Source organism: Lissotriton vulgaris, chromosome 6 (assembly GCF_964263255.1).
Source record: "Lissotriton vulgaris chromosome 6, aLisVul1.2, whole genome shotgun sequence".
Lineage (NCBI taxonomy): Eukaryota > Metazoa > Chordata > Amphibia > Caudata > Salamandridae > Lissotriton > Lissotriton vulgaris.
Genome location: NC_141694.1, coordinates 881,185,571 through 881,205,745, shown reverse-complemented (window position 1 = coordinate 881,205,745; position 20,175 = coordinate 881,185,571). Strand labels below are relative to the sequence as shown.

Below are 20,175 nucleotides of genomic sequence, written 5' to 3'. Positions count from 1 at the left end.
AAACTGAAAGTCACCCGGCAGGGCCGGGGCGGGAGCGCATTGCAATGAAGTCTGATAGCGTGTGCGATGTCGTGGGGCGGAGGGAGCGACCTGAGCTGCATTTGACAAACTGAAAGTCACCTGGCAGCTGCACCCTGAAGAAAAAAAACAAGCTCTTGGCATTGCTGTGGGGGGGGCGGGAGCGCATTGCAATGAAGTCTGATGGCGGGGGCGGGGGCGGGGGAGCAGCTTGGGAGGCAGCATTCCATTGCGGTGCGAGTCTGATGGGTTTGTGCATGCGCGTCTCACACGAGTGCATCACATGAACTGCACGTAATCCGTGCTTGTTCAAGAGTTTGTTTTGCCTTCTATACACTTGGCTATTAATGCCTGTGGGATATAATAGCCAAGACCTAAAAAGCGGGAAGAGCAAACCTAAGCGGGGGGCGGGGCCGCAGGGGATGCAGCGGCGAGGGGACAAGAGGCGGACTGGCACAGAGGGACGGCAAAACAATCCTAGGCAAATGCAGGAAAAACAGGCACTGAGACAGTTAGGTGGAGCTGCGCAGCGTGGGAATCAGTGTGGGTTTATTAATATGAGATGTTTGATACCAAACATCTATAGTTTTAGTGAAGTCATCATGTAGCAGGGGAACCAAAATTTACCAGTTTCCGGCACATGTACTTAAAATGGTCTCCCTCTTCACGTGAAATATCCAAGGATCGACTTAGAACTTACGGGGGTATATCTATTCAGGCAGATATTTTGGTTTATCAAAATATTTTTATTTTGGTTTTATTTTTTGGTTCCAAACATACAAGCATGACAGTGAGACAGCCAGACAGTAAATGCACAAACATTATGTAGAGTCCCAGTAGGGCACAGGGCAATTATATACACATTTTTGGTTTCTTTTTTTAAAAAAATATTTATTGGCATTTGCGGTTGAAAAACAGTAATGCATTACATTGTATTGTCGATAGCGCATACATAATGGTAAAGAAAATCTTTGTACTGTCCATGTCCTGGCACCACTGTTGATGGTTAGGGGTTAATCTGGAGCCCCAGTGCTGCACTATATTCCGTTTTGCCAATGTCATACCCAGTGCCACCCAGCCTTGAGCCACATGGTTGAGATCTGTAGGTTCCCAAATATTGAGCAGACATCTGTTTGGTTCCAGCTGAATCGTCACTCCTATAACTTGGGAAATCGTGTGCATAATCTCTTCCCAATAGGATGTGATTTTCGGGCATTGCCAGAGTGTGTGCCAAAATGTGCCTGGTGCTCCGCACTGTCATAGGCAGAGTTGTGTGTCCGCACTGCCTAGTCTATGCAGCAGTACTCATGTATAGTAAGTGCTGTGTAGAATTTTTAATTGTATTAGCTTTATTTTAGGGGGACCCTACCTCTTTTGGGGATGCAATTGCTTCCTTCCAGTCTGCCTCATCCAAAGCTCCTACTTCAGCCTCCCACAGTTCCTTAAGGACCGTCGTGGGGTCTGGCTGGTTGTTTATTATTTTCCGATATGTTTGGGAAATGGCTTTTTTAGTCAAGTGGTCTGTCAGTAGTCTGCCCTCTAGGGGTGAGGCCTCCGGTAGTTGTGTGCCTGGTGGAATTACTGCCATAAGTGCATGTCTAATCTGTATATATCTAAAAGTTTCTGTCTTTGCTAAGCTGTAGGTGATTTGTAGCTGTGTGAATGTGACAATCTCTCCTTTTTTCCACATATCTCCCACCTTTGAGATACCGATTAGGTCCCATTGTCTACATCCTTTGGTATTTCTCAGTTTGCCTAGTTTCCGGGTGTCCCTTAATGGTGTTGCTTGTGTCGTGACCCCCTCCCAGCCCAGTACTAGTTGTGCTTCATGCAAGACCTGGATTGTATGTGCTGTTGGACCTGTAAGAGCCATCCTTCTGGGGTTATTGTATAGTGCCCTCATAATCCCTTCTGCCCCAGGAGATGCCTATTTATGCGAAACACCGGTTCATTCTGTGGTGCATGTAGCTATTGGTTTATTACAATGAGTTGTGGTGCCCAGTAGTATGCTTTTATATTGGAGAGGGCGATACCTCCGTCGTACCAGCTCTTCACTCGTTTATGCATGGCTATACGGGCTGATCTCCCATCCCACAGCAGCTTTGTTACTTTGTCGCTGTAAAGTATGCAAGGGAGACCGGGAACGGTGTGTTCTGTAAGACATATTAGAATCTGGGGGGTGCCATCATCTTAAAGAGAGCTGCCCTACCCAGTAGTGTGAGTGGTAGCGATCGCCAGTGGTTGGCATCTCGGCGGAAACGCACCAGGGGTTGCCTGAGGTTTTCTTTAATGAAGTGAGTGACTTGATGTGTTATGTAAATGCCAAGATATTTGAATCCCTTGTCAGCTATCTGTATGTCGCAGTTTCGCGAAAGTAGCGACAGGGGCCCATGAAGTATAAAGATGAGTGATTTTGCCCAGTTTATTGTGTAGCCCGAGACTCACCCATATGCAGCACATATATCCAATAGGCAATTAAGAGAGTACGAAGGGGATGCCAAGTATACCAACACATCATCCGCATATAGCGATATTGGATCCTCCCATCCCACAGCCCATTTTAACCCGCGGATGACCGGATCCTGCTGTATCCATGCCACCAGTGGCTCAATCACTATTGCAAATAAGAGTGGTGACAGGGGGCAGCCTTGTCTCGTCGTATTTCCCTGGGGAAGTCAGCTGAGATGCGTCCATTCACCACAACTTGTACCAAGGGTTTGCTATATAGCAGTTCCACGCATTCTCAGAACTTGGAGCCGAAACCCATGTGGCGGAGAACCACGAAGAGAAAGGGCCATTCAACCATGTTGAATGCCATATGCGCATCCAGGGACAGAATTATGGCATATTCTTCAATAGCAGATCTACGCGCCATGACATTATGGAGTCGCCTGAGATTCAGTGCTGTGTTACGGTTTGGCATAAATCCGGATTGTTCCAGGTGGATCACTGTTGCAAAATATGGCTTCAGTCTCATGGCCAGTGCTTTAGCAAGTATTTTAGCTACTGCATTAAGGATATCAGCCTGTAGGACATGCAATCCTGTGGCGGTTTGCCCAGTTTATGTATTGCGAATATCGTTGCCAGGCGCTGATCCCTAGGCAGCTCTCCTTTTTCCAGACTGTCCTTGTACATGTTGAGTAGGTGTGGCACGAGTTTGGTGGCTGTTTTTTTGTAAAGTTCTACAGCAATACCATTAGGTCCTAGGGCTTTTCCTGTATGGAGTGCACCTATCGCCCATAAGAGCTCATCTTGAGCCAGATCCGCTTTCAGTGCCTGAGTTGCGTCATTTGATAGTGTGAGTATTCGTTTGTCTTTTAGAAAGGGTACATTATCTTCTACGGTATTTGTGGCTATGGGCGCGTATATTTTCTCATAATAGGTCACTAATGTCGACGATTTGCGGGTGGTCTGAAGTCACGATCCCAGACTCTATTTGGAGTTGAGCTATCCATCGGTTGGCCCTTTCCTTTCTGTCTAGCCAGGCTAGGAGTTTGCCTGCTTTATCACCTAGTTCGTAAAAAGTATGGTGCGTGCTGGTGAGTATGGATTTCGGCTTCTCCCATGCAAAGGCCTTGTATTATTGTTGTGCTAGATGCAACTCATGCGTAGTGTCATCAGTGGTGTCTGTGGCGTGGTCAGCCTCTGCTTGGGCTACCCCTTGCTCTAGCGTCTCGATCTGTTGTTTTTGTACCTTTTTATGACTTGCAACTAGTGAGATTGCCAGGCCACGTAATACTGTTTTGTATGCCTCTCACAGCCTCGTTGGAGAGAACACTGAGTGTTCATTTGCTGCTAAATATTGTTCCGTGGTTGCGAGCAGACCTTTCCCAATCGTGTGATTTTTCAGATAGCCAGGGTACATCGAAAACAGTTGGCTTCTTCCCGGGGTGTAGGATGCATATGTAACTAGCACTGGTGAGTGGTCTGAGATACCTCTGGGTAAATTTATTATCTCTAGTACCCTTTCCAACCCTGCTGCTAATGTGAATATGCAGTCTATTATTGAAAGACTATTGTGAACACCTGAGTGGAAGGTATAAAGTCGCTCCTGTTGGTATCTGGCCCTCCAGGTATCAGTGAGACCGATTGTGTTGACAAAGTCCGCTAACTTGAAATTTGCACAACTGTAATCTCTGGTGGGTTTTCTATCTATGGAGCGTCAATCGTAGCGTTAAAGTCAACCCCATGATGAGTTCTCCCTGCAGGAGTAATAACAAGAATTTCCCCAGGGCCGGGAAGGTTAACTGATGCAGCTTCGGTGGGACATAGACTGATACCATATTGTACGACCGCCCTTCCCATTGACATAATGTCGCTGCAAAGCGCCCCAGGTCATCTGTCCAGGACCCATTTATTATCAAGGGGAAACGTTTATGGACCAGGATTCCAACCCCCCGAGACCCGGGGGTGAATTCTGAGTGTGTTGCCATTTTGTAGCCCCATCTATCCAGGGCTTTACAGGCTGAGCCCACCAAGTGTCATTCTTGTATCAGTGCAACCGCTGGACCCTTCCGTTTAATGTATTGAAGGACCAGCCCCCTTTCTATTTTATCCCCCAGCCCATTTACATTCCAGGACAGTACAGTGAGAGGAGGTAACATCCCCCATAGCGTTTAAGGCCTGAGTGTTCGAAACAGCCATGAGTATATCTATTCACGTCATATGTGACAATAGCAATGTATAAATGGAGGGTGACCTGTAGGGTGCATGCCATATTGCCATCATGTATGCCATCGAGTGCATCACTATGCATCAGTAATAAATCAAACAATAACCCCCTTAACTGAACCCTACCCCCCTCCCACCTTCCTGCCTCCCTGCATGGCAGACTCTGAACTACCGTCACCCCAACTTAGCAGAGTGCTTAATTAATTACCAGAACTTTGTACTTGCGTGAGGGGGGAGAGCCATTTAGCGATCTCCTGCTGTCTCTCCCATAAACCTATATTTTACCACGGCCAATTGTTCACTGTTCAATGTCGCTGCTACAAAAACAAGTATCACTGGCAAAATCAGTTTGTATAACCAGTGAGTCTTGTTTAGCAGATTTCCCACCGCCAAGTATGGCGTTGTTGGGTCTTCACACGCCCATGTCTTTGGGGGTGTTTCTCCTCTCAATTCCATGTTCCATTAGGCGTGACTTCAATCTGAGTCCTCATTCATATTCTGCGTAGTCATACCACCAGTGGCTTCCATCTCTTTTGCTCCAGATGAGCCTGATATCGTGGTTGGGTGTCTCTGCCTCTGTCCCTGTCTTCTGGGCCCCATGGCCGGGCGCCAACTCTCCAGTCATACGTGGGCCTCCTGAGGTGTTGTAAAAAAACAGGTTTTTCCTTCCGCCTCCACCCTCAATTTCGCAGGGAACAGCATTGCGCAATCAAGTTCTCGATTGCGAAGTTCTTTCTTAACATCCAAGAAATTCCGCCGTTGCTTAGTTACGGCCATCGTGTAGTCTAGGGAGAGGGTTACAGTGCAGCTTTAAATATGTATTGGGGGGCAATGCGCGCCGAGTGCAGAATTGTGTCCCTGCCACGGAAATTGAATATGTGCGCCAGTATGGGCCTGGGTGTGGTGCCCGGTCGGGGTCATCCTCCAGGCACTTGGTGGGCCCGTTCCACAGAGAAGAAGCTGGATAGCCCATGTGGCTGTAGTTGGGTCTTGACGAGGTCTTCTACAAAGAGGTTGATGGCCGGTCCCTTCACGCTTTCCGGCACATCAACCAAGCCTATGTTGTTACGTTGTGAGCGGCCCTCCTAATCGTTGAGCTTGTTCTCCATTTGCTTGTGTGCCAGTTCTAATTTCCGGACTTGCCGCTGCAGAGTTGCTGTGTCATTGGAGACAGCCGCTGTAGTAGATTCAACCCCTTCTATTCTCGTACTCATTTTGGAAACATCAGCACGTTGCAGCGTAATGTCAGTAAATATAGTGCCAATGGATGTTTGTACCTGGTGTAAGGAGGCCATTATGTCCTGCAGGGTGACCTCTTTAGGTTTCATGATCTGTGAGCCATCTCCACTGTCTGTAAGTGTCTCTGGTGTGATCGGCTGGTCTTTATTGTAGGTGTATTTTTCCAGCTTGTTGGGTTTGCATCGCATGTTGGCCTCGTCCTCCCATAGTGTCTAACTCACATGGCGGTGTCACCAGGCCTCCGTGGTTGGTGGGGAGAACAGTAGTCACCGATTCCTGCCTGCGGGGATATCGTCCATGAGAAGCCTTTCGGTTTTCATTTTCCTCGCTGTCGCTTTTCCAAAATCAGGCCGCCCGCTGGTGAGAGCTTTAGGACCCTATTGGTGCTGGTTCTGGCTCACTGCTTCCACCCGGAATCTCTGGGGTATTCTACTGCGCCTTAAAATTCTATTTGGTGCTTATGATGTTGCTTTAGCTTCTTGGCGAGCTTTAGTCCCTCGCTGTACTAATGTGTCGCCCTCTGGTGTAGGACTTGCCAGTACCATGCGTGGCAATTGCGACTGCACGCAAATGTCGTGTGGGAACGTTTTTGGCCCAGGGGAATGCGGGTCGTACCGTGTTGTTGTCACCCACATTAGTGCATGTGTCGTCGCTTCAGGGCAACCAGGTCTCTACGCTGCGCTTAATGATATTTAATCTGTAGGGCACACTTCGTAGATACGTTGCGGGCCGTCCCGGGTAGTGTGACAGAGTGCAGGGTTTCTGCATACTGCCTATGCCGCCTTCGGTCCCCTTCTATTTCAGCAGTGTGCACTCGGCATCATCATGGAGTGTGCTCTCGGACCGGGCCCTAGAACGACTGTTGATGAGTTTTTTCTGGTTCTGGGTCCATCCGGCAAGGGCATTGCTTGGGAGTCGTTCTTGATCCGGGCAGTCGATTCGGGGTTCCGCCCGTCATGAGGTGCGGCTCGGCTCACGGCAGCCACCGGAGCTATCTATGTTGGCGCGCTAACTTCCGCCGTCGTAGGGATACAGTTCGGGTTCGCCCCCGCTCACGGCAGTGTTCAGGCTAGGCAAGGCCCCGGCATATCCTCGCCTCCTACGCTGTGGCCCCTCTACACGGTCTAGGTCTCTGTTGGGTGGTTGTACAGAGCCAAAACCTTCAGTGATTTTGCGTTGGCTGTTCCGGTGCCATTTCCTGCTCTCGGATTGTGGAGAGCCATCGGATTTATTACAGTATTGGCGGAGAGAAACGCCGTCGATCGCAGAGCTTTCCTAGGCTGCAGCCATCTTTGTTGGCTGCTAGCCATGCCCCCTTTTTTGGTTTCTTGGCAATAAAACAGGTAAAAAAGAATGACACCATATCATCAATGAGACAGATCAAAGGTAACATCACCATCATCAGCAGGCTCATAATAGTCTATCCACCATCCTGCTCAGGCAGATATATCCGCACATGTAGTATAGTGCGCCCTGCATTAGGGCTTTAAGGTCTGCAGTAAGGGCGACTTACCTGTACTGCATGCAGTGCCTGCAGGAATGGCACATAAGGGGTGTGCCATGTTATGTCTTCACTTTTCTCTGCACCATGGCACACAACCTACAATGGCAATTTACATGAGAGTGCTGAGGGGTCCCTTGGGAATGGCAAAAAACACGCTGTAGCCCATAGGGACCCTCTTTAGCCTCCCTACCCTAGGTACCAGAGGTATCATTTACAAGGGGCTTACAGGGGGTGCTAAAGGTATTGCCAATTGGGGGAGCAATTGTACAATTTTGGAGAAAGGGATCTGGCACTGGGGACTTGGACAGCAGAAACCAAGTGCACTTCTGTCACAATTGTCTTCAATGAGCAGGATAGCTATATCTAAAATGCTGATCCTTCCTTGGTTACTATAGTGCTTCTCAGCTCTACCTGTCCAGCTTCCCAGAAGGTGTTTACTGACTTCCGCAAAATTCTCTCTAATGTCATTTGGGGGTTGGGCAGAAAACTAGTTAGCCTCGACAAAATACAACACCCACTGGCAGATGGGGGCTTGGGGCCACCAATTATGAACAGTTTTATGCTGCAGTTCAACTGCAGTGGATCACTTGATGGCTGAAACCTCACCCAGACTCAGAACGGACAGATGTGTTTGGTATACGCAAATACCTGAGATATTGTACTGGTTATTGATTCTGGGAAAACGACAGCCACAGACAATTAAGCTAGGGGAGATGCAGAGACACTGTTGGATAAGATATGTAACTCCTAAATGGTGAGGGTGCCCTGATGTTATCCACTATGGTACTTCACTCCCCCACAGCCACTCATTATATGAAGGTGCAGACAGAGGCTGGTATCATAGAACTACAGAGCAACCTTTATATATACAGGACTTTCCGAACATACCAAGGGTGAATTTACTCTAGGACTTGGACATTTCATTACCTATAATACAATAGCTGATATACTGCTGCAAACGTGGGAGCAAGAAGGTGTGGAGACCCCCACAATGCTAGCACTCCAGATGCTGCTCACTCATGGGAAGGCAGGAGAATGGTAATAGTGTTATATAATTCCCTACTAACGCTAAATGTCGCCTCATTGGCACAACTTAGAAATGGCAGGGAGCAAAACATAGGGAAAGTTATAGCCCAGGACCAATGGACCAAAATCCTGGAGTTTGCCCATAGGGTGTCTTGGAATATCCAATTAAAATACAACCATTTCAAGAACCTATACCAGATCTAGCTCACCCCAGTGCGTATTGCCTGTATGTATGAGGGAGTGAATTCCCAATGCCCCCTCGAACATGCAGACATGTAGATCCCCACAGACAGGATTTTTCACATGGTATGGCAGTGCCTGTTATTTTTGTGGTATTGGGAGACCGTACTGGAAACCATCAGTGAACTGGTCAGTCGGACATGGCCACTGGATTCCTTACTATGCTTGCTGGGACTAATGTCCCAACAGAGGGAATTCAAATACCATTTGAGGTTTCTAAGTCAGGCCGTTGTGATAGTGAAAAGGCACATAGCGATGGCCTAGAAGTCCCATGAAGCGACGGTACCGAAACATTGGTCTGGAGACCTTCAGAGATGGGCATGAGCAGAAGCCACTGTACTTGCCACTCTGATGATGACCGAAAGGGGATGGGCAGGTGACCATACAATTAGAAATTATACTACTGGCTCTTGAAGCCAAACCTGATGTGTGCCCTCCGTGAGTGGACCTATTGTTGTCCTAATTGTAAGTCGCATTCTGAGCCGACCAGCCCAAAGTCTGGGTGTAAAAGAAAATGATAATACACTGCAACATGGTAGTGCCTGCACACATTCAGTTGCTAAGGTAGTGGGAGAGACTGGAAGACAAGCGAGGGTGAGCAGACAAATAGCCACTGCTGTGAACGGATACAAGAAAAGGGGAACCATTGAAACACAAATTGGTTTAAGCTATTACTTTTTTGGTTGGTTATCCACATAAAGAGGCAGATTAGGGACCCCCTTGGTGGTGGACAGGCATACTGGTGACTTGCTTTTCATAAATCATCTTAGACTGCATCACAGACATTATGGCATGTTATGATATTGTGATGTTTCTCAGTGACAATCTGTAATTTGTAGACAGACGTTAGTGGGACCTTCCACCCCTGCTTGTTGAGTTATGTATATACATATTTCAACCACCATGTGTACTTTTTTCAAGTGGTTTGTTCTATTTTGCAAACCGAATAAGGAACTACTAAGAAATAGTAATACATTTTTCGGGAAATTGGTTTTATTTGGAGATTAGATGGATAGAATTTTTTTTATTAAACAAATAATATATATCAATTGTGCAAGGTTTATGTATGAGTTTGAGGGATTTTTATTTTTATTGTTTTAAATTTGTGTCTGAAATTTAAGGTAGTTGAATGATTTTGCAATGTTTAAAAAAATCATTTAATTTCTTAGTTGGTTTTTAAATGGTATTTGTATTATTTTGGTGAAGTGAATCTGACCCCCAAAAATATATGCACTTTCCCCAACTTTTGTTGAACTGATTTTAGAATAATAGATCCGTCCGCCCATAGTGCGTTCCCACTATTTGACACTCTAGAGAGTGTTTAGTAAATGTGACCCCCTCCACTCTCAATGTATACCCTTTACCGAATATTTGTTAACCTGGAGTGAGAACAGAAAATCTGACCCCTTCCTTACCCACTGAATTAATTTTTTCCCAACATTTGTTAGACTGGAATTAGAATAGTAAATCTGACATCTGACACCAATTCCCAATGTTTTCATGATTGCAGTTAGAGTTGCAGTTAGAGTTGTGTATTTAAATAGTTTTTAAAAATATTTTTTTATGTTTTTCAATTGGTTTATGGTCACTATTTTCTTGCTTAAATGTGGATATTTTGAGGGTTTTTAATCTAAAATATATTTTTTTATAATTATTCCATTTCTTTTTATTCTTTTTATTGTTTTGTTTTTGTCAAATTATTAAAAAAAATGTGTTATGTGATTTAGTATTCAAAAATATTTGCTTGTTAAAAAGGAAGTAGGGATACTTTAATAAATATAAAACACATTTTTAAGTGTTTTTCAAAACTATTAACTGAAAATGTTTACATTGTTTTATTAGTTAATTTAAATTAATGATAATGTATTGTTTATTTATAATTGTATTTATTGGTATAATACATATATTTTCATTCATAATTCAATAATCGAAATGTAATATATTGTCATGTATTTTAGTTTTATGTGTTCTAAGAATAGAATTGGGCTTTTTAAAGGTTAATAAAATACTTCCTATTTGTATTTTCTAGTTCATTTTTAACCCCATGGCTGCTAGGCGTTTTCCCGTCCTGCGCTGGGATTTATTGTTTTACATTATTTTATGACGAGCTGGCCTTGTCATCCGCGCACGGCAGGTAAGCGCCATGACGAGCCCAGCTCGTCATTAGCCTCGAAGGGGTTAAACATATACTTTTTTTTAAAACAATTGAAATGTTAATAAAAGTACAATAATACATAGATATATATCATAAATATATATACTTACCAATGCAATGTGATATTTTGTCCACAATATTTTTATAGTCAATATTGTTACACTTTAAATGAATGAAAAGTTGACATTTAGGTTGCCAATCTAGTGACAACCACATTTTTATACATAATATAATGTGTGATCATCATTTTATCATACAATGAGCCTCTGCAAATATCTACAGTTCCCTGAAGCCACTCGTTTCTCCCAAAACCATTAAATGGTATTTCAAACGGAGCTGCCAAACAATCTATAAAATATTTTTTTAAATCTCTTCTCTTCTCCAATATCACTTTGATTGTATAGACCCTCGTAATCCAGACAATGTGTCCGCTCACATTCCTCTGTAGGGCTGCTTGAGATCTCACAAACTGCATTGTACAGCTGACAAGACACATACAACATACAAAAGACACACACACAAGCAAGTCCTGCCGCCTTTAGTTAAACGTGTACACATAAATAGGAGACAAACAAAAACCACAAGGTACACAGAAGTGAATGTTCGCTGCTGAAAACTATCCCTCAACAATGTTCTTCATTCACTGAAAACACTTTGAGAACAACAACTTTCAATTCGTGGCTAAAATCAAAAATAGTCATCACTGTGGCAAGTTGGCAAGTTCAAAAGACCTTGAAAGCATTCCCTCTCAGAATAAAAATAAGAGCAGGATTGCATAAGTGAACATTTTCCCCATAGTAAATTCTACTTTTTACCTTCAATGACTGGCAGTCAAAGCTCAAAATATTAAAATAATCCAAAGGCATCAACTACTGGACTTCTTTTAATGTTCATACCTCAAGTAACTGCCGTTTCCCTAGAGCTTTCATCCGGATTGTGGCCATCCTCTCTCCCAGTACAGTGAGTGTGGACTGCAAAGCCAACTGGTCAGCTGTGTCTGTGTCCAGTGAGCTAGTGACCAGCTCCTCTGCAAAGGAAGTCTGAAGCTCGCTGATCTCATCTTGCAACATTAAAATTTCATCCATCAGTGCCTTCAAACAGAAGAAATGCAAGGTCACAGTAAAACATGCTTTACTTTTGAAACAATGTGGCCAAGACTAAAAAGAAGAAATTGCAACTCGCTAAAGAATTACGAGTGACTTTTCGTGAAAACATGGTTAAACAGTTAACAGATTAAATCTTTCTTGCATCCATTCACTAAATTTCGAATTTATTGAGGTTTCATTTTAGAATGAGTAGGAAAAAAGAATACATGAGTAGTCACCAGCCTGGTGTGCCTCCAAGCACCAACCAAAGACATGCATGTCATGCAAACAAAGGACATAAAAGGACATTTCACACTTCAGACAACACTGACCATTTGAAAACGAAGGAAAAAAAATATGAAAAGAAGTGGCAGCAATGCACAGCTACAGTGAAGCAGGTCTGTCCCATCCACGAAATACTGTTTGAAGCGAAAACAAGAAATAGGAAACTGGCCAGTATTGCAAAGGCAGTAGTATTTTATGAAGCCCCGTTCTGTTACACCTGTTGACAGTAAAAGCACAGGTGGGGTGATGTAAAATGTGTTGTGCAATTAAAATACCATTGGGCTCAATTACAAGCCATCTGTTAATTTACAAGTAGCCAGTGACAAACATTACTGGCCTTGTGAGAGTTACGAATCACTGAGAACACTGCAGGTATGCAGGTAAATATTTTTCACACATAGACTCCACCTGTTGAAATTAGATGTGTTTTCCAGGTGAAATACTGGATAAGAAATTAAGTCTAACGAGAGGAATTGAGGTCTAACCAGAGAATTGTGAATGGAAAATACATTTTACAGTGGAAATGAGGACCGTTGTCACAGGCGCTTAATCAAAAATAACAAAGGGCTTCATCAAAAATCTTGAAGCTGCCGATAAGCAGGTACTTCATCATTTCAGAATGGACTGTCAGTGTCCCACTTACAATACTTAGTAGCACTCCTGATATTAATAGCTATGGGTCTAGTGTTACTAAGGAATTCATAAAAATGTCAACAATGTTAACAAACAGACTGCCAAGCACAACTGCAATGGAATATTGTTTACGTAGTAAACGCGAGGCAACTGAGAAGTGTCATTCTGCCCCTGAGTAAGCAAGGACTCAAAAACGTAAGTACCTCAAGTATCCAAATACTGCACAACATTTCCCTCCAGTGATTATCAACAAAGTGTTTCAAAGTGGAACTGAAATGACCTACATTGATGTATAGCGTTAATGCAGTGCTACAAGGCAAATGATTTTTTTAAATGGAAGCCAATCTTAGTAACCTGATGTTCTGCCATCTGACTCTCTGGGCTCTTGCAGGACTCCACGGTCTCATTAAGCTTTGCTTCAATAGCCTCCATTTTGGTTGATACAGACTGAAGAGAGTCTTGGTATCGCTGCTGGCGCTCCAGAGCCTCATACAATGTGCGCTGCTTTTCACTTATCTAGAAGGAAAACAGAGAAGTCTGCAACATCAAGTGATATATGGAGTTGTAGCCATCTATTAAATGACAGAAAAGCAGGGTTGCAGCTATCATTAGCACAGCTGATGCAAAGGTGGAGGGGTTCAGGGTGTACAGGTTCACCTAATCCCAATTAAACCTATCCGCACCCAACGAAAAAGAAGGGGGTACTAAGCTTACTTATAGTACGGCCCAGGGAATCCTTATTAAGCTACTAAATGTATTAAGTGAGGTTTCACTGCAGAACAGAACTTAAAAAAATGCATGCTAGAAATTACATAAGAGCAACAGTGCAAGGTTTTTAGCAACATAATAAAACTAGGAATTTTAAAGGTGGGCTCTCCACAGTGTGCCAATTGTTTTTAATTACCCAACACCAGCAGCGGCCAGTGCAGGTAAGAGCGGTGTTGCAGTGGGGCCGGGTGGGGAGGAATTTCGACAGACGATGACGAAGGAAAATGAAGAAATAAAAAAATAAATGTTCCTCGTCGTCTGTCGAAAAGACCCCCCCCCTCCCACACACCTGCTCCCATCACTCTTACCTGCATAGGCCACGCCTGCCCAACACAATTTATACAAATAACAGAAGTCAAAAGACTTTTAGGCCCCTATAATGATGTTGGTTGGTGTTGCCTCCGATCAACACTGTCTTGGTATGGGAACCGAGCGAATGTAGGTCAGCAGTTCCAAACACCGTATTTCGATGGGACCGCACATGGTGTGTTCGCAAACTCCCATTTCTCTATGGGAGCTTGTGCAGCGGACGGAAACCGTCAGCAGCACAAGTTCCCTATAGAGAAAGGGGAGTCAGTGAAAATTCCTGCACCATGTGTCAGGCACCGTGAGTGACTTACAGGGGGGGTGCACTATAGGTACCCCCTCGGCCCCCAACCGGAGGCCGCAAGAAGGGGGGCCTGCTAGGGGCTCCCCAAAGTCACTTAGCGATAGGCTTTCCATGTCAGAAAGCCTGACATGGAAAGCCTGTTGGAAACTAACATCATAATACAGATGGAGTAAACACCATCCGCAAGGTATTATGTTTGCTTTCCGACTAGCCACTGAGCTCATAATACGGCGATTAGAATTCAAACCAAGGATGACAGTCAGAAAGCTTCTGACCTGTAGTAGGAGGCTTTCCAACTGACATCCTAATGAGGGCCTTAGTAAACTGAGCAAGAAGCAAACCAGTTAAGTTGCTAATTACACACAGATCACAGGTGAGTGATTAGGAATTTATCTATCTTGCAGATTAACAAGCCCCATAACATATTAGAAGCCTTTGTGTAATATACAAAAAGTAAAAGATATTCCTTTATTAAAATGGAAGCAATTTCTAACAACTTTTAGAAGAAACATGATGTCATCAGTCAAAAAGGCCTGTAACAATAGTTCTTACATAAACTAGAGGTTTGAGGCAATGTGGGCCCTTTACCCTAGGCCTAAACTATAATTCCTGGAAGCGGACACAGCATCATAAGACCCAATTCATTAAGGGGGTGATTATGAGTTTGCGGTGGCACGGCAGCGACCGCCACACCTGAGTTCCTGGCTGCCCTAATTTGAGTTTGGTAGTCAGACAGCCACAGGCCTGCTGCAACCACCGGGGAACCACTATTCCCTGGCGGTGTTGCAGCGGTGTGAGGCAATGATATGCTGGTGGTACTGCTGCGGCACCACCAAGCATATTATGAGTTTCCTCACTGCCAGCCTTTTCATAGCGTGAGCCTGCCATGAAAAGGTTGGTAGTGAGGCAACTATGGGGGCTCTCCAGGGCCCCCCGGTGCCTTAGGCCATGGCGAAGCATGCAGGGGGGCACATGTTGTGCCCCAAGTGAACATTCACCCCTTTTCCTGCACAGCATGGACTGCAGAGTCCATGCCGTGCAGGAACAGGCTTTGGCTTTCCCATTCTAGTGCCTTTTTCATTGGTATCCACATGGGAACGCCAAAGGACTGCCCACCAGACCAGGAGAAAGCTCCTAATCTGGAAGGCGTCTGACTACAGGTTTGGCGATCCTGGAGCGGGGCACGGGAATGGCAGCCCACTCCAGGACTGCCAAAAATATAATCATGCCCTAAGGCATTCATAAGGATGTAAACTAGTACTCCTGCATCACAACTTCATACCTTCATAAATGTCTTTGTACATTGGCTGATAAGTCAATGTTCAACTTTAATCAACATCACTGCTGTTTTGTGCTATTTCTTTAATTGTAAAGTACACTACTAACTTATAGTGCAGAAGCACAACATGAATTGTTAAATAAATAAAACAAAATTGCTAAGACTTATTGTGGCCTATTCACAAAGACATTTAGGAGTACAAGAAGTGGTACTACTGTGGGTCTACTGCATGGGAAGGGATGGGACCTCTTTGCACTTTTACTGCTATTGATTTGGACATTTAGGGCACAGTTTACAAAGGTACTTGTGAGTGCGTGAAGTAGTACTGCTAAAGTACTACTTCAAATTCTATTTAAACATTATGTGAGCTGGCCTCAAAGCACTACTTTTGAGTTATCAATATTATGACTTACCACATTCTTCAGAGTTTCCCAGGACCGCTGCAGGTCATCCAGTTTCGAACTGGTAGCTGACTCGAGCCTTGGCTCATAGTGATCCTGATTTGATGTGGCACTGGGCTGAATTCTGGCTGCATCAGTCTGCAATTGTTCAGCAGATAAGGCTTGGTAATAAGCAATGTCCTACAAGCATGAAGCACAACACAGCATTTTCAACAAATATAACAATGACTTAGGGACAGCCCCAGACACTTCTGCTTGAGAACCGAATAAGGCATGAATCGGACAGGGGGGCTGGATTTACTTATGAAAAAAAACATTAGTTCCACCGTTATCAGCTGCACTTTTTGCAGCTGTTACGTCAAAATTAATTGAATGGGATTCTTTGGAAAATGCAGTTCAGTGAGTCTAACAATGTTTTTCCCTAACCCCCCAAATAATGGAATAATTTATCTTACACTATTTAAAGTCTACATGAATGAAAAACCGAATATTTATATTTGATCATTTTTGTTTGTATTTGCTAATTCTTTTGAGGCTCTTTATGATATTTTTAATTTATTTTGGCATATGATATTACATTGTCATGTTTGAAGCATTTGTTGATTTTCTTTGTTTGGTTCTTGGTTGATGTTTATTCCTACAGGGAAAGCGCATTGGCACTTTAAACAAGATAAAGTATTGCATTCGTCAAACGCAATAATCAATGTATCTGCCTCTTTAAATCCCCACAAACAACTATAATTCAGGGACTGTTTAAGTATTGAAATGGGTACATCACAGGAGCCCAGCATTAACTCCCTGCTGTTATAGTAACTGATAACATTGCATAAAGTCACTATATTGTTTTTAAATAATGAATGTCTTTAGTAAATGATTGAGAAATACTTGCCGCAAGTGAACAACAGAACACTCACAGTATTGGTGTACAATCATCCAGTATATAAAAACTCTTTGTAACGAACATATATGAATTTGTAAATACTTTGCCTGTTAATAGGTTATTGATACTGCTAACTAGCATTTGCATAGTGCCATAATTTAACATTGCACCTTGTTACTTTAAAATATTGTGCAGCAAATGAATGTGGCTACATTTAAGTTAGATATCTTGCTACAGCTTAGCCAATGACGGCTCTTCTCCCACGTTTATAATGTTGTGATAAAGGAGTAAATGCCATGGCACCTTTTGGTGCATACATTTTATTTATGTATTCATTTATAGTTTTATATATAGAACATTTGGGCACACAAGCATGAGAGCATGTCCCACAACACAGCATAACTTATACAGCTAACAGAGAGTAAGAAGAGAGAAAGAACAAATTAAATGTGCAAGAAAAGTCGTCAACAACATGTACAAAGGCAGGTCTCCAAACTTTTAAGTAAGCTGCAGTGCAATATGAAGATCAACATAAATAATAATGTAGGACAGGATGCAAGCAAGGAACTACATAGACACCAATAGGTGGAGTGGGGGATTGGTGCCCATCCAATTCTAATATTAGAGGACGAACCATACAGTATCATCATCGTAACATTGTTCCAGAGGCAAAAGCTAACTAGTGAAGGAGAATGTGCAGTTAATATACAGAGATATTTATAAGCAACTGGGTATGCTATAGAACATCCAATTGATCTAGACAGGAGATATTTTGGGGGTAACATAATGCAAAGAAAGTGTTTGAGTTGTTTTTTGAAGGCTTGTAGAGAGGTTACGGTCCGAATTATAGGTGGGATTGATTTCTACTTCTGGAGAACTTCCAGAGAATGGTTGGTTCAAGTTGTGTTTGTTTTCTGAAGCCAGGGATTTCAAGTAGTAGGGAATTACTGCCAATCTGTTGGAAACCCCCACAGTGTTTCTCCCTCTTAGCAAAATAGTGTGATTGATCAGAGTGAATGATTTTATGAACTTGGTGGGAAACTTTAGGCAAACATTCAACACTAATATCACTGCAAGCCATCATTCTAATTCCTGAAGTATCGTCATGTATGGAAGACAAAGGCATGTGGCATTGACCAGTTGGAGATACGATTGAGGGGAAATAACTGCTTGAAGCAAAGAAGACAGTTGCAGGCCAGAGTATATTGAATTGTTTTAAATATAAATTGAGTTCATTGCAAGGGGTCACAGATTAGAGCCAGTGTGGGAAAATCGCATGAGTGAATAATTTATTACAGGTTCAAAACATTTTCTTTATTGGGTATAGAGGTTTTGGGAATGCCTAGAAAAGATCACATACTCTTGAAGTGGTTTACCATCTCATATACAGCCTTCTAATTCATAAGGGTAGACACTTTGGGCTGCTCTGCTGTGGGCTGGAATGTTACATATACTTTCCAGTTTAAGCCTACAGACACATCCACATGAAAATTCCTCCACAACAGACAGTGTTAGGTTGCAGAGGGCAGATTAATTGACCACCTAGCCAACCTGTCAATGAGGAGCGTTGTGAAGCTCTTCCGACAGTAAATGAAAACTAAACAGACTTCAAATGTGATTTTCATGCTCTGTAAGATTTCTATATGCAGACATGCACTCTTCACATGGTTGCCTTTAAGGCGAAAAAAATGGAACTGTTATTTACTTTGTCATCCTTTGTTTGACGAGGAAAAGGCAGTGCATTAGGAATGGATTTTATTAACCAGTCTCTGAATACCTGACTTCTCTCCAAATGTAATTTTATGTCTCTAAAAGATGCGAGCATTGCCTTCACAAATCCCTCTGTATCAACTGTGTAAACTAAAAAGATAAACCTTTGATGACAAAGGAATATGCACAATAGTGATACATCTAGGCATTTAAAACACAAAAGTTCTCATTGCCTGGTTCTTGAAAAAAAGTTTTACATAATAACAGTACATATACTGGTCTAGCAATTAGGAGACTGTATCAGAGATATCAACTATAGTGACAACTGAAAGTAAATTAAAGGGAAAAGAATAGCAAACAAATGAATCGATTCCTACTGCAACACAACATATTAACTTGTTCAAATCTCAGTCTGGAACTCACATCTTTCAAAGCCTTGTATTGCCCTTTTGCCATGAACTCTTGAAACTCCTTTTAGGCTGGAACTACGCACTACTACTGTTAGAGACCCATTGTGAGGTTGATTTGGACCTGGCTGCAGTACCTGATACTGAGCACCACATAGACTGACATTTTCTAATCCTAAATTTTTCACTGTTCGCGATCTGATTTTGGCTCTACCTTCCTTTTCCCCAATCATCGCACAAACGAGCTTGGACACTGGTCACACACTGGTACCTTAAACTACGCACCCCGTGGACCCAAGAAGAGCTTATTGTATGACGGTTAGTCTAGAGACACAGCCTTCTACATCTCTGAGGGCATGCTGGTGGAACTCCTTCCTATTGGTCGCCCTTCAGTTGGATGATAAGATTTGCTGCAATACTCCCTCATCCTTAACCTGGCATCACTCACAATAAGACTCATGTTGTGATACTTTTCGGCCCTGATGTAAAAGACCAAGCTGAATTGTCAACTCCTTTTTATAGAGGTGGATGTCAGGCAAACACAAACAACCCATATCAGCAATGGCCGATATCAAACTAGAAATCTTCCTGAAGGAGCTTACAAAGATAACATCTACTATTGATTCAATCCTAGAAGATGCAAGCACCACGTCCAGTGAAGTGAAATGCATACAAGAAGATCTGGGAGCCTTCGAAACCTGTTTAGATGTCACTCAACGAAGGGTTGAGACTTTGGACAACAGGCTAGTAGCACTTGGGGATCACCCGAACCTAGACTGAGACCTGTGGGTGTTGAAGAGGAAACTAGTGTGTGCATGGAAGATTGCAATAGGAGAAACAATGTCCACTTCCTTGGTACCCCTGAAAGGACAGAATCACATTACATGACACACTTTCTCACATTCTTCCTGCTGGAGCTCTCTGGTCTCACATTTGTACTACTCTTACAATTTCAATGCACTCATCGTCTATGAACACGTACAACAAAAAATCCTGCGGCTTTTCAGCAGATCATGGCCTGCCTCCTTCATTAAAATTAGGCTAGATGTTGGTAATGGCAGATGTCCCTTTAACTACATGGATGCACAATCTATATCGTAGCTGATTTCTCTCATGACACTATGATCGATCGGAAGGAATTTCTGGCACTGAGACCTTCACTACTTAAGCTGGGGATCCGATAGGTCCTCTTGTAGCCTTCTATAATGCTGCTTACAATCCATCAATCATGATGCTGCTTATCATCAATGGCAACCATATGGAA

The 20,175-nt window shown here is 43.3% G+C and overlaps 1 protein-coding gene across 1 annotated transcript in view; it reads right to left on the bottom strand.

Annotated features, from left to right (window-relative positions):
• The window catches only part of SYNE1 (spectrin repeat containing nuclear envelope protein 1), a 2,319,318-nt gene that overhangs the window by 705,741 nt on the left and 1,593,402 nt on the right, over nucleotides 1–20,175 (bottom strand). Inside the window, exons 94-96 of the mRNA XM_086926873.1 lie at nucleotides 15,927–16,094; nucleotides 13,211–13,372; nucleotides 11,750–11,944 (exon numbers count right to left, since the gene is read on the bottom strand). Coding sequence (XP_086782999.1) covers nucleotides 11,750–11,944; nucleotides 13,211–13,372; nucleotides 15,927–16,094 — 525 coding nt within the window. The remainder of the gene's footprint in view (nucleotides 1–11,749; nucleotides 11,945–13,210; nucleotides 13,373–15,926; nucleotides 16,095–20,175) is intronic.